General features: G+C 35.3%; 1 protein-coding gene across 2 annotated transcripts; it reads left to right on the top strand.

Moving 5' to 3' along the window:
* Positions 1-2,577: 2,577 nt before the first annotated feature.
* On the top strand, positions 2,578-12,097 carry LOC107773902 (KH domain-containing protein HEN4). 2 transcript variants are annotated; one of them, XR_012707075.1, is made up of 8 exons: positions 2,578-3,176; positions 4,588-5,013; positions 5,142-5,417; positions 9,571-9,834; positions 9,929-10,011; positions 10,312-10,420; positions 10,650-10,893; positions 11,614-12,097. XR_012707075.1 is itself a non-coding variant. In XM_075248654.1 (7 exons), the coding sequence occupies exons 1-7, from the start codon at positions 2,625-2,627 to the stop codon at positions 10,776-10,778; spliced, it is 1,839 nt and encodes a 612-aa protein (XP_075104755.1). In that variant the 5' UTR covers positions 2,578-2,624; the 3' UTR covers positions 10,779-11,202. The 2 variants fall into 2 exon arrangements, 1 of the variants encoding a protein (XP_075104755.1); XM_075248654.1 differs by lacking the exon at positions 11,614-12,097 and having other exon boundaries at positions 10,650-11,202.
* Positions 12,098-12,674: the final 577 nt, after the last annotated feature.

Here is a 12,674-nt window from a genome sequence, read left to right as displayed (position 1 = left end):
ATATCAAAATGGAGCAAAAAAATTCACTAGCTAAAGAATTCTTTATATTTTTAGATAGCCAACTAAAATGAGTTTTGAATTAAGAACAATATTTTCAATTATATTATTATAAAAATAATTATTATTGAAAAATAATGGCTAGAAATTGAAATTTTAAGAAAGAAATATTTTTTTAAGAGATATCAACACACCAAATAAGAATTTAAGTAGTAGTAAAAGAGTTAAGTCTTATCCAATGAGTATTTCATTGTCTCAACGTTTGATTGTTTTGTCATAAATATGAGTTATTATTTTGCTTCATGATTATTTTTAGGATCCAATGACGCCGGCAAGAATGGTATCAAAAAGAAAAATAGAAGAAGTGGTTAATTTTTTTCATGTAGTTAATATCCAATGAATATCTATATTTATTGAAAAAGTGTAAATTTTAAGATTATTTTTACATATAATCCAAATAACTTAAATATTTGACATGATTAGTATCCGCGCATCCGCGCAGGTACTAATACTAGTTAGGCATATAAAGGAAGAACTCTTATCTTTATTTGTAAATATTACATCCTGAAAATAATTGGATATCCACATATTTTACGTTATTGATTAAGATCCAATTGTAATAATTTGCAACGGATTAAGCCTCTTCATTTTTTTTGTCTCTCACTGATTAAACCTCTCTTTTTTGCCTCTCGTTTGGTTGTTAATATTCCTAGGAAAATATTAAGGTGTCAAAATTTTCTTTTTATTCTTCAAATAATTAACTTTATTTTTTTTTTGGATTTCATAAATGATAAAATCGGTTCCTATAAACTTTCATAAATGGGTTTATTGGATTTTAATTAAATTTCTTTCAACATTATATTTTAATTTCTTTCAACATTATATTTTAATTTTTTATTAAAAAATAATATTAGCTATGAGGCAATATGGCTCCACCAAAAAATGTTGGAAACCTTTCTCGAAGTAAACAATTATAACCCTAATCCTTTGCTTTGATACACTCTTAGACACGACAGAAAGGGAACGCAAAAAAATGTAAAAAACAAATACCTTTGCTTCTAAGAAAATAAAAAAAGGTAGACAAAAAAGAAGGATAAAATAAGATAAGGGAAAATAAAGAAGAAAGTAAAATAAATAATCTTTTATCCTTTCTTTTCTGCTGATCAGGAAACAAGAAAAAGTGAGCATATATGCTTAACAAAGGGTGCTCGTGATAGTTTATTCTTAGTGGGCGTTTGGACAAAGGAATTGTAAAATTTCAAAAAAATGTAAAAAAAAAAATTTAAGTGAAAATGGTATTTGAAAATTAGAGTTGTGTTTGGACATGAATATAACTTGTGGTTTGTTTTTTAAATTTTGTGAGTGATCTGAGTGAAAATTTTGAAAAATAGCCTTTTGGAGTTTTTCAAATTTTCGAAAAATTCTAAAATTCATCTTCAAGTGAAAAAAATAAAATTTTATGACCAAACACTGATTTCGAAAAAAAGTAAAAAAATTATTTTGTCCAAATGGGCTCTTAGAGAAACTGTCAGTAGTATATGATTCATTTCAGGATGATTTTTTTTATTTAAAAAAAGATAGTAAGTTGATTTTCGATGTATGGAAATCTTTTAAAAGTTTTTTTCGCATTCCCTACTACTACTACTATTACTACTACTACTACTAATAATAATAATAATGTGTCTTATCGTTATCGGTTGTAATTGAATGTGATATTAAAGGGGAGATTCGGAGAAATGGTAAAGTTGTTTTCCCATTTTATTTTGCATAAAGCCGTTTTACGCGAAAGGCCATCTTGAAGAGTTGCACCTCCTTATTTGAATCCAACTTGATGGCTATAAAAACCAGGCTATTTCCTCATATATTTCTTACGAAAATCCGGAATTATCCTTCCTCCTTCTACGTTATTTTTTTAAACAAAAAGAAAGAAACAATAAGTGTGATTGCTACCGATCCTTGAGTTCGTTGAAACACTAAGGTTTGAAGTACTGCTACACCAATGCGTGTAATCTATTCTATCATGGGAGGAAATAATCCTAAAGCTTGAGTAATAGGAGGGGATTAAGTTTCTTAAGGAAACCCTGTGAATTCAATGAGTTCGAATTAGTTTCTGGTTCTTCTACATTTATGTTTTCCGTTTTTTTGTTTCCAGAATTTATTTTACGAAAATATTTTGTTCTAGCCATTAGAAGGAAAAAAGTGATTTTGAGAAGAAACAGAAATAGTTATTGAGAAGCCGAAAAAGTAGCTTTTTCACTAAAGCACTTTTGATAAAAATATACTTAAAACACTTTTTAAAAGCTTGACCAAACACCAATTGCCACTCAAAAGTACTTTTTAAATTAATTAGTCAATCACAAATTGATTTTCACTAAAAGTACATTTTTAAAAAATACTTTTAAAAAAATATTTTTAAAATAAGCTGATTTTAGTAGCTTGGCCAAACAGTCTATTAATTATACTATTCCAAGAAAAACATTCAATGACCGCACATCCAAACACGCCCTTAAAAAAACACACACACACACAGAGTCGCACTCAAGTCCGTACAAAGTCATATAAACAAAACGCACATCTCATTATCACCACTTCATTCATCATTCTCTTTCTGTTCTTCGCCTGAAAAAATGAACCACCAAAACAACCACCGTCCGGCGAGCAAGAGGGGCGGCGGTGGCGGAGGAGGAGATCCAACAACAGTAGTCCAACCAGGTCAAGTAAATTTCCGACTACTCTGCCACGTCAACACAGCAGGCGGAGTCATCGGAAACTCCGGCGGTGTAATTAAAAACCTCGAAACTCAAACCGGATGCAAAATCCGGTTCGAAGATCCTTTACCAAATTGCCATGAACGGGTTATAAACATCACTGGTGACTCAAATATAGATAAGAAAATAGGGATAAGCTATAATAACAGTGAAGAAGTTGAGGAGGTAGTGGAAGTTTCTAGAGCACAAGAAGGTTTGATTCGGGTTTACGAAAGGGTATTGCAGGTTGAAGGGAATGAAGGTGGGGCAGTTGGGTGTAGATTGCTCGCAATTAAAAGTCAAATTGGAGCTTTAATGGGAAAAGGTGGCGCCATTGTAGATGGTATAAGGAAAAGTACAGGTGCCAAAATTAAGGTTTTGAAAAAAGACCAGCTTCCTGCTTGTGCTGTACCTGAAGAAGAGTTGATTCAGGTGTTTGTTTCCGAAAATTTAAGTTATATACACTAAAAATATAATGAATTTTTTACAGCATCAGTGTTATTTATCCTGCTGTAACATGTTACTTACTATTTATTTTAAGATACCGATCAATGCTATTAAATAGAGCTACATGCAATTACCATTTAAGTAATCTGATTGCGTAAATATTGTTTGTACTGTGAGTGCATAGAAACTAAACTCTATCTATTTGGAGATACTAGCTTGTTGGATTTTAATTCTATGCTTTATTAGTTTGGTGTTTTGACAAGAGTCTTTTTATTTTGGTTGGAGATTGTTTGACGGTGAGATTGAGAGAACCGTTTTCAAAGAACCCCTAACTCGTGACAAGTTATTGAATATTGAAATGAAATGGACCTAGATAGAGTGAAATGAGTATAGAGGATTTATTCCAACTAATTTGGAATTGAGGTGTAGTTAGTGTTGTATTGACCTTTCAAAATTGTTGTCAACAGTTAGTTTGTGTTGTGAACTAGAAATGAAATGTTAGATCTGTTGGACTAATCTTTTCTTTAGAGTCGGGTGAGAATGGTAATAAAATGTGGTTTGAAAAAAGGGGTTCTTTGGTGTGGCTACCCGCTTGTGTTGAAGGGGGAATCTGGTAAATTTGGTAATATTCGAGGTAAATCAGAGTCCCTAATATTGCTGCCACATGTTTGACATCCACGCCCAAAAAAAAAAGGTTCCTTGAAAAAGAAAGGAGGGGAAAGGTATGTTGTCGCTATAAATGAAACTCACGGGATGAATATCTCAGTTTGAGTGTGGAGATCAAAACTCAGTGTGTATTGATGTGAGAGTTGGGAAAGGTAGTTATTATTAGTGTTGAGGTGAAATGAAGGACTTACTAGATCTGGAAATGCTTTTCCTTTGTTCCTAGCAGAAGACACAGTGTTGGAGAAGCGTGTAATATGGCAACTTTTGCATCCTTTTTACTATTTTCTTTTGTTTTTTTCATTTTATCTCGGGGCATTACTCTCTTTTTGCAATTTAGATTTACATCTCATATAATGGAGAGCAAGGTGACAAATGACCTATGTTGCTCGGACTCTCCGAAAATATTGTCGGGTGTGTGTCGGATCCTTCAAAAGTAGTGCATTTTTGGAGGATCCGACAGGGGTACGACAACATTTTGGAGAGTCTGCGTAACATAACAAATGACTATTTTAGTTCCAAATTTGTGTTATGTAGTGGAAATCGAGATAGGGTTAAGGTCTGCGTGCACACTACCCTCCCCAGGCCCCATTTATGGGAATACACTGGGTTCGTTGTTGTTGTTGTTGTGGAAAATCGAGCTACGTGTGTATGTGGCAAATGAATAGATATCTATGTAGGGGCAAAAATATGCATTCAGTTTATCTCTAAGTGATTGTTTAAATCAATGCAGATAATGGGTAGAACTTTGGCCGTAAAGAAAGCATTGGTTCCCATTTCTCGGCGTCTTCAAGTTTGCTTACCAGCTGACAGAACAACAGCCCACGTTACTTCGGAAGGCGCAGTCCGTGAACAGTCTGCGGACTTTCTTCTGGATACCAAACCCTCGATACCACCGTTGCAGAGAAATGCCGTTAATCATTCTTCAGTAGTACAGTCATTATCATCAGATGTTGATAGAGTTTTGAATCTGGATGCGGACAGTGCTCAAAGAAAAGTAGTCTTTAGATTGCTTTGCTCTAATGACGCTGCTGGAGGTGTGATTGGCAAGGGTGGTATTATTGTCAAAGCTTTAGAGAAAGATACTGGAGCGTCTATAAAGTTTTCCACTCCAATTGCAGGGTCAAAAGACCGTGTTGCCACCATATCTTCGCTTGAAGTTCTGTGACTATTCATTACCTCCTTTAACTTCTAGTCATGCCAGTTTTTCCATTGTGCTTCATTAATGACACTTTGACAGGTTTTTGCAAATGCTGTCTTCTCTAACTGTTTTGAGATCTTCTTTAGAGCCGGGAGCCATTATACTCACCAGCACAAGTTGCCACAGTTCGAGTGTTTGAAAGATCTTTAGAAGCTAGCCGTGTACACAGACACATACCTGGTGTGGGGAAGGGTGGTTCCATAAGTGCAAGAATCTTAGTTGGATCGAGTGAAATCAAATGCCTAATTGCTGAATGGGAAAGAGTTTCATCGGAAATAGGTTTATCGAGGGGGGTTGAAGTACAACTATTGGGTGCAGAGCACGCTCCAAACTGTGCTGCAGAGAATGATAAAGTGGTACAGGTAATGACGTAAACTACTACCTTGATCTCTATGACTCAAACTATTGACAGTTCTGTCCTTCCTTAATATATTTCATGACCATAAAATAACTAAATTTTGGTTCACCTCTATGTTAACCAATAACAAAATGGGAAAAGAACAGACGAAATATCCGATTAAATCTCAACCACAACAATCTCAAATTGGAGAATTAGGAATAAGAATTACTACCAAACCTGTTTCACTTGCATTCTTGTAAGGGTGTTATAGAAAATATGTTCAAATCTTAGATATATTACAGTTGGTTGATTTTTATGAGAATCAGCATATACTGGCTTAAATAAGGAAGTTGAGATGACAATTAATTGCATGTACTTGATATTTTAAGTCACTTATGAATCTCCAATGGAGCTTTTACTTTTGCCAAATTATCAAAAGAATTTAGGCTTTAGATATGGTGGATTAACTTCATACAACTAAATTTTAAATATTCATTAAAATGTACCAAATACAGTTTAAGCATATTCATTAAAATGTACCAAATTTCGAAAATAAAATAAAATTTAACAGATGCAATTTAAGTATATTCATTAAAGTATACCAAATACAATTGAATTGTTTGCAAATTCTTTTTTATTTTGTTTATGTACTTCAGGTAATTCAGTTGTTGCATAACCTACTTTTAAATAATCAACATTGAAACAACCTAAGTTGCTTGGACTCTTCACTTTCGGTGCCGCACCTATGTCGATACAACGTGAATGTGGGATCCGTACAGAATTTGGTCAACAGACTTTGGGTTCTTTGACCAAAATTGACCGCGACATTCGGGACAAATACAATGATTTCTGAAATCAAAACAAAAGATAGGGTGTGAAATTGAAGAAAATGGAATACCTTCTATACAGAAATTTTGATGTCAGTATCTCCTTCTCGGGTTCTCCTGTTGATCAATATTTTCTCCTTCTCGTAATACCTTGTAATTTCTCCACATAATGTCTCTTAATGTAGTCATATTTTTATAAATGTATAGATATTTGGATTAATTTTTAGCTGAATCGCCGCACCTGTATCCGTATCCCTGAATCTTAAAATTTGGATCATGAAAAATCTAACCTCTAGATTCGTTCTTGTATCGGACACCTGCAGCCGAGTCTGTGCAACTTAGGAAACAACTATACCTCAAGCCCAAGCTAGTTGCGTAGGTTAAACAGAAACCTACTATTCATTTGGCTCCATTTGAACCCGTTCCATTCATTACTAGTTAAACATTGGTTGTAGGACATATTACGTTTGAGGAGAAATATGGTTGAGAGAATTTAACATCGGTAGGGTGATCATGTTAAGATTGTCTGCACTTGCTAGGAAGGATAAAATTTATCAGGGATTTACTGGCTTTCTTTTCTTTTTCAAGAAGGGCATTAAAAATCATTTTGAGCTTCTATTTATTCTCTTTCAATTTTCTTGCTTGTATAGATAACTATTAGAGTTTTTCAAGCTTCTATGGCATGTCATCTTGCCTCGACTTCTTAAAAAAGAAAAAAAAGTCGTCTTGCTTCGACTTCTTAAAAAAGAAAAAAGGTCATCTTGCTTCAATTATTGCAACAGCCAGACAATCGCACATAGCATAACTGCTGTTATTGCAACCATTATATTTTCACTTATCTTGCCAGATAATGTTGGGAAGCGTGTCATGCTAATAGAAAGAGAAAAATATATTTAAAGAGAAAAGAAATAAATTGCACAAGACAAGACAAGATTTACGTGGTTCGACAATTTTTGCCTACTATACGGCCACACAAAGAATAGCTCTTTATTAATTGAAGAGAAAGAAGAAGTTGAGAGATGATTTACAATTGAAAAGAGAATGCCTATTTATAGGCAGCGCGTCTGCTGAAAAAGATTTTAGCGAATGTGAATACGTGGCAGAACGACACTGCAACCTATGCGCCGAACTTTTTCTTTCACATTTTCAGCTCACCAACTTTGACTTTTCCTTTCTTTTCTCGTTTTTTTTTCATTCTTGCATTTTCTGTCTTTTTCTCCTTATTTTTGTTCGACTTTTCATTTACCCACACGGGTTTGTCCCATCAAATGTCGTGGTTGATTTGAGGATCTTATGCAGCGGAGCGAACTTTCTATTCTTGTTATGCTTGCATTTTTGCACTAACCCAACTTTTTGAACTTCAGATAAATTGCACTAACCCAAGTTGCAATAATTCAAGTGGAAACTGCACTAACCTTGGCTCTAGTTTAATGTCTCCTGTTCTTGTTATGGAAGTTGTTGCTGCTTGAGATGATATTACAAAGCAGTCAATCCAACTACCCATATAACCTGTTTTTAAACTTGAACTGTGAAGCTTACAAGTTGCTGTTCAGCTATGAGGTCTAGTAGATGTTTCTAGTTAATGGTAATTACAAAGAGGAGATGAAAATCATGTCATTCACTGAGATCCAACTAGCTGGCAAAACCCAACAATCCTTATCCTTGAATGCGTTTTTGCTTTTTTCACATCTAACTGGACTGCCTGTCTGGCTGCCCAATTTCCAGTTTAACCAATTGAACTGGCAGGTTCAGTCTGGTCTATAAATACCTATCATATTCTTATTGTAGTTCTTGTAATCAAACTTAAACTAATAATTCCATTAGAAAAAGTTCTTTAACCAAAATCTATCTGCTATGATGTGTTCATTAATCTGTAATCAGTAATTACAATAATCAAGGAAATTAAGGTTGTGGAAAGCACCTCCACTAAGGGAGCAAAGTACCATATCAAAAAATAATTAAGGAAATTAAGCTGAAAATTATTTGTTAATGTAAAACTTGAAAGAACTAATAGTGTGTCTATGTGTGTATATGTCTCTTTCTGCAAAACTTGAAAGAAGTAGTGATAAAAAGTACTAAAATAGTGCGTCGGGGCTTAGTTCAAGTGGCAAAGGTCACAAGTTCGAGCTTGCGCCATGCGGACTAAGCCTGATATTCAAGTGGAGAAAGGTAGACAGGTCATTTATCCCTATATTTTGAAGGTAAGTTTATGGGTAATATTTTTATAAGGTAGTCTCTCCTTTGCAAATTGAATGTCTATAGTAGACTTGGCACATGTACCAACTATAACGAAACCTCAAGCTAGTTGTGGTCCGCTATATATGACATATATTATATGTATATATGTGTGTATGTGTGTGTTGTTGTATATGTGTGTGTATGTATGTGTATTTGTATGTGTGTGTGTGTGTGGATACTCATGAATCATGTCGTTCCATTTTAGACCTGTAGCGATCCTATATTTGAAGATTTAGGCTTTAGCACTTAAAATTCTATATATTTTCTACTTGCATATAAATCTCTAATGAGAATAAACTAACCCTTAATTACACCTAATTAGTATCCCAAATATTGATTTTTTTCTTCCATTGTGCACTATTTGCGCTAAGTTTGCATGGATTCCAAGAGATTGAAGGTCCTACAAGACAATTTTATTCTATGTGATTTTAGTCTAACTATGAAGATGAAAACATATACCCTTGAATGGAAGGTGAAGACCACTGGTCCATTGATAACTTTTTGGCTTTTTCTTTCTTTTGAATTATGAATTGGAGAAAAGTGGGCCTTATGTGCCCAAGAGTTGGTCTAGCGGTAAGAGCGCAACATGTGATGTATGTGTTAGGCGCACATCACGGGTTCGAAAGCCAGTATTTAAGTTGAGAAGAATAGAGGAACAAACCTCTTATCCACCAAGATTTGAACCGTGTTTTAGCTCAGAAATTTCACGGTTACAAAAAAAGGTGCGCCTTGTGTAACTCTCTGTGGTACAAAATTTGTATTAAAATGGGTTTGAAAAGGTTATCAATGGGGCTCATGTTTTAATCCATTAGTTGCAGAAAGTTGAGGCAGGGACTCTCTTGAGCTCTGATTAACTAGAAGGGAAAGTCCTAAACCAATCAAAAAATTATAAGAGGAAGTACCTCTTGCTAACCTATAAGTTTATTGTCCAGCGAGCTTACAGAATCTTAATGGTGGTGAGGTTAACATGCAAAGAGTTTGAGATGTGATTTTAACCCTCCATCTTTTTGACATTTTCTAGTGGGATTCTTGCAACGTTTGACTTTGAAATACTTTTACATTCATGTCTGGTTTATTTGCAACTGGAAGATAAAGGCAATTATCCTACAGATTGTTGGCGAGCATGACAGCGTGAAGAGTGCCCTTTTTCAACTTACTGGTAGGCTGAGGGAGGCCTTCTTTTCCAGTTTGGTTTCTGAAGAAGCAGTACCTAGAAATTATCCTTATTCTTCGTGCTCCCATGGAAGTCTCCATGAAATTGGTACTAGTATGCCTTCTCAGTTGGATCACAGCTTTTCTTCTCTTGATAAAATGGATCATCTTGGTTTTGTGCCAAATCTTGGTGTTCCTCATTCGTTATTACAGGACAAACAGGTTTGAAAGCTGTATCCTGTTCACTCCCTCCTTTTCTTCTTTGTCTGGAATACGTCTATGGGGATTTAATGCTTGACGGTTTTTTATTGTGCAGTCCATGCATAGATCGAATGGCAAGACAATCAAAGAAAGCATGGGTGGCTGGAAGAGTTCTCAAGGTGGACCTGAAAGTGGAAGGTTTGAGTTGTGACTGACATTAAATACCAAACTTATTAAATATTTTTGTATTGTCTTATAACAGAAACTCCATACCTGATTTTTTTTTCTTTTTGCAATCAAAACTGAAATAAAAGGAAAAATGCGATGTTTCGTATTCTCCTTGAGATAGCTGTTTTTGTAAGGCTTCCCGTAAAGTAAACATGAAAAGTACTATAATGGCAATTGACCTTCAAGATCAATCTAGTTCTATGTTTATATTCTGCTGAGGCTACATATCTCCGCTTTGTGATGTTTCTTGCTCTTTCATTGGCTGAGCAGGGTGGATGAGAATGGGGTAGCAAAGAAAACCATTGTGATCACTGTTTCAGGACAAAAATTTAGTTCTGTTTATGGCGAGAATGGTTCCAATTTGGCTCGATTGAAAGAGGTAAACTCAACACCCTCCCAAAAAGAAAAGGAATAAAATGAAGGAAAAAAAAAGAAGAGAGGGCAACAGATGAGAGCAACAGAATGCAAAGGGATGGGTGAGGAAAGAGAACTAGGTCGAATTAATTTGATTCCGAGCTCAAGGTTTTCATTTTAGGGTCAGGAGCAGGTGGTTAACATGATGTTATAAGTTTATATTCATTGCGTTTGTTTTCTATGTTATGGATCAGATCTCTGGAGCCGCAGTCGTTCTACAAGATCCAGGTCCTGGAGAATGTGATGGAAAGGTGATCATATCTGGTTCACCTGAACAGATCCAGATTGCACAGAGCGTTCATCAAGCCTTCATCTTCTTATAATAAAAACCACCAGTGCTCCAGGACATACACCGGCAAGAAGATGGGTGCTACCCCCATATTTTGATAAGATGATTCCTTCGTCACTAGTGGATAGTTATGGTGCATTTGGCAACCTGTAAGTATGCATGCTCCATACCTACATTGTCTAGGTTCTTACTTTGAAACATAGTCGCTAGACCTCGGGTAAATACACCAGTCTGTGTAAAGACTTTGTGTTTAAATCTACATTCGCTGTAAAGTTTGGTGCGAAACAAAAAAAACATTACTGTTGCCATTACTCTGTAAATTGGTTGAGCTAATGTGGTACCAGGTGTGGTGTACCGCTTCCTTTCTGGAAGTGGATCTGAGATTGAAACTCGATGGGTTTAACCCTTAAAGTTCTTACAACTGAACCTAATGCATTTATGAAATTATGGGTTCATAACTTTTACTTGTTGGAATTTTAGTATTTTTAACATATGTATTTGTGCCCCGTGTCGAAACTGCTGGTTTTAGTGGTTCAACTTAACCCATGCTCCATCTGCCTATGATTCTTTGACATCTGTCTTCGATAACTTGATCTTAATGTAACCTTCACATAGGGTGCAAATTGATTCTTGATATTCTTATTGTTCTACATGTGTTAGTATCCTAATATATGGAAAGAGATGTTTTTATGTCAGCAACAGAAGTCCAAACTTATGGAATTAATGATCTTGTAGCGGTTGAATGAAAATAACGTGGATCTTTGAGATTTTATTTTCGAGTTAAATATCCTATTAAATAGAAGTAATTCATCATCATTCGGTAGCACGAGACTGTTTGATAGGAAGATTTTTTGCCTGTAATTGAACAGGGAGTACGCGTGACAAATGAGTGATGGATACATCTTTAGTTGAGAAAGGGTAAGACTGCGTATAATAGATCCTTATGGTTCGGTCTTTTTCCGGACCCGACGCATAGCGGGAGCTTAGTGAAACGGGCTGCCGTTAAAGTGCAAGTAATATATAGTTTCTACTGCAACAAGGCAAGGATAAGTTAGACTGATACCCGAGATGAGCAACAGCCATGCTCTATTACGACTATGCGCTCGAAGTCAGTTGCTTCAACATAACGAAAAAGGTTTATAATTTGAATGTTATAGTGGTATGTAATAAAAAATAGTTCACTTTAATTGTGACCATATGTCAAATTAACCCTCTTTCGTGGAGAGATTATGAATTCCGATCTTTCCACAATTATATATCTCTTAGTGATGGTTAAGTGTAAAAATTGAATGTGCACATGCATTAGCTTAGTATAAATACCCGGTATGAATAAATTTTTATCAGCAAGGCAAAGGGAGACTTTATTATAATATGGTTGTTTCTTTTGGCATGTTTTAAAGGAGAACAACGACTTAATCTCCTTTTCCTTGAGCACAAAAAATAAAAAGACTAACATTTTTACAACACTTTCTATGCATCACTACGCAAAATGACACTAATATACACGAGCACAAGGTAATAATAGGTTATACATCCAGGGGCGGACCTATGTTGATGGTTGAGGGGTCACGGGACCCCGTTAGCCTCGGCAAAACCTCCGTATATTATATCTTATATATATCTCTGCATACAGTTGCGACCCCTTAAATATTTTTCGTGTGCCCCTAAACAAAAAAAGAGGCGACTAGAAGGGTGGTTTTGTGGGGACATTTAAGTAAAGCTGGAGGTCGTGGGTTCTAAATCTATTTTCACTACTTTCTCCTGCTTTACTTTTTACTTTTATCTTTTTTTTTGAAGGCAGAATAGTATAAATAACACTTATACTTGTGTCACTTTGTCATGCCGGTCCTTCAAACCGTATATAATAAGCGCTTATGACAGGAGGCTGCAGTGCGTGTAATACAATCTCCTCCACGTTGGTTGCCACGTC

This window comes from Nicotiana tabacum, unplaced genomic scaffold (assembly GCF_000715075.1).
Source record: "Nicotiana tabacum cultivar K326 unplaced genomic scaffold, ASM71507v2 Un00011, whole genome shotgun sequence".
NCBI classification, from domain to species: domain Eukaryota; kingdom Viridiplantae; phylum Streptophyta; class Magnoliopsida; order Solanales; family Solanaceae; genus Nicotiana; species Nicotiana tabacum.
Note: the sequence above shows the minus strand (reverse complement) of the source record. Positions and strands in the feature narration are given on the sequence as shown.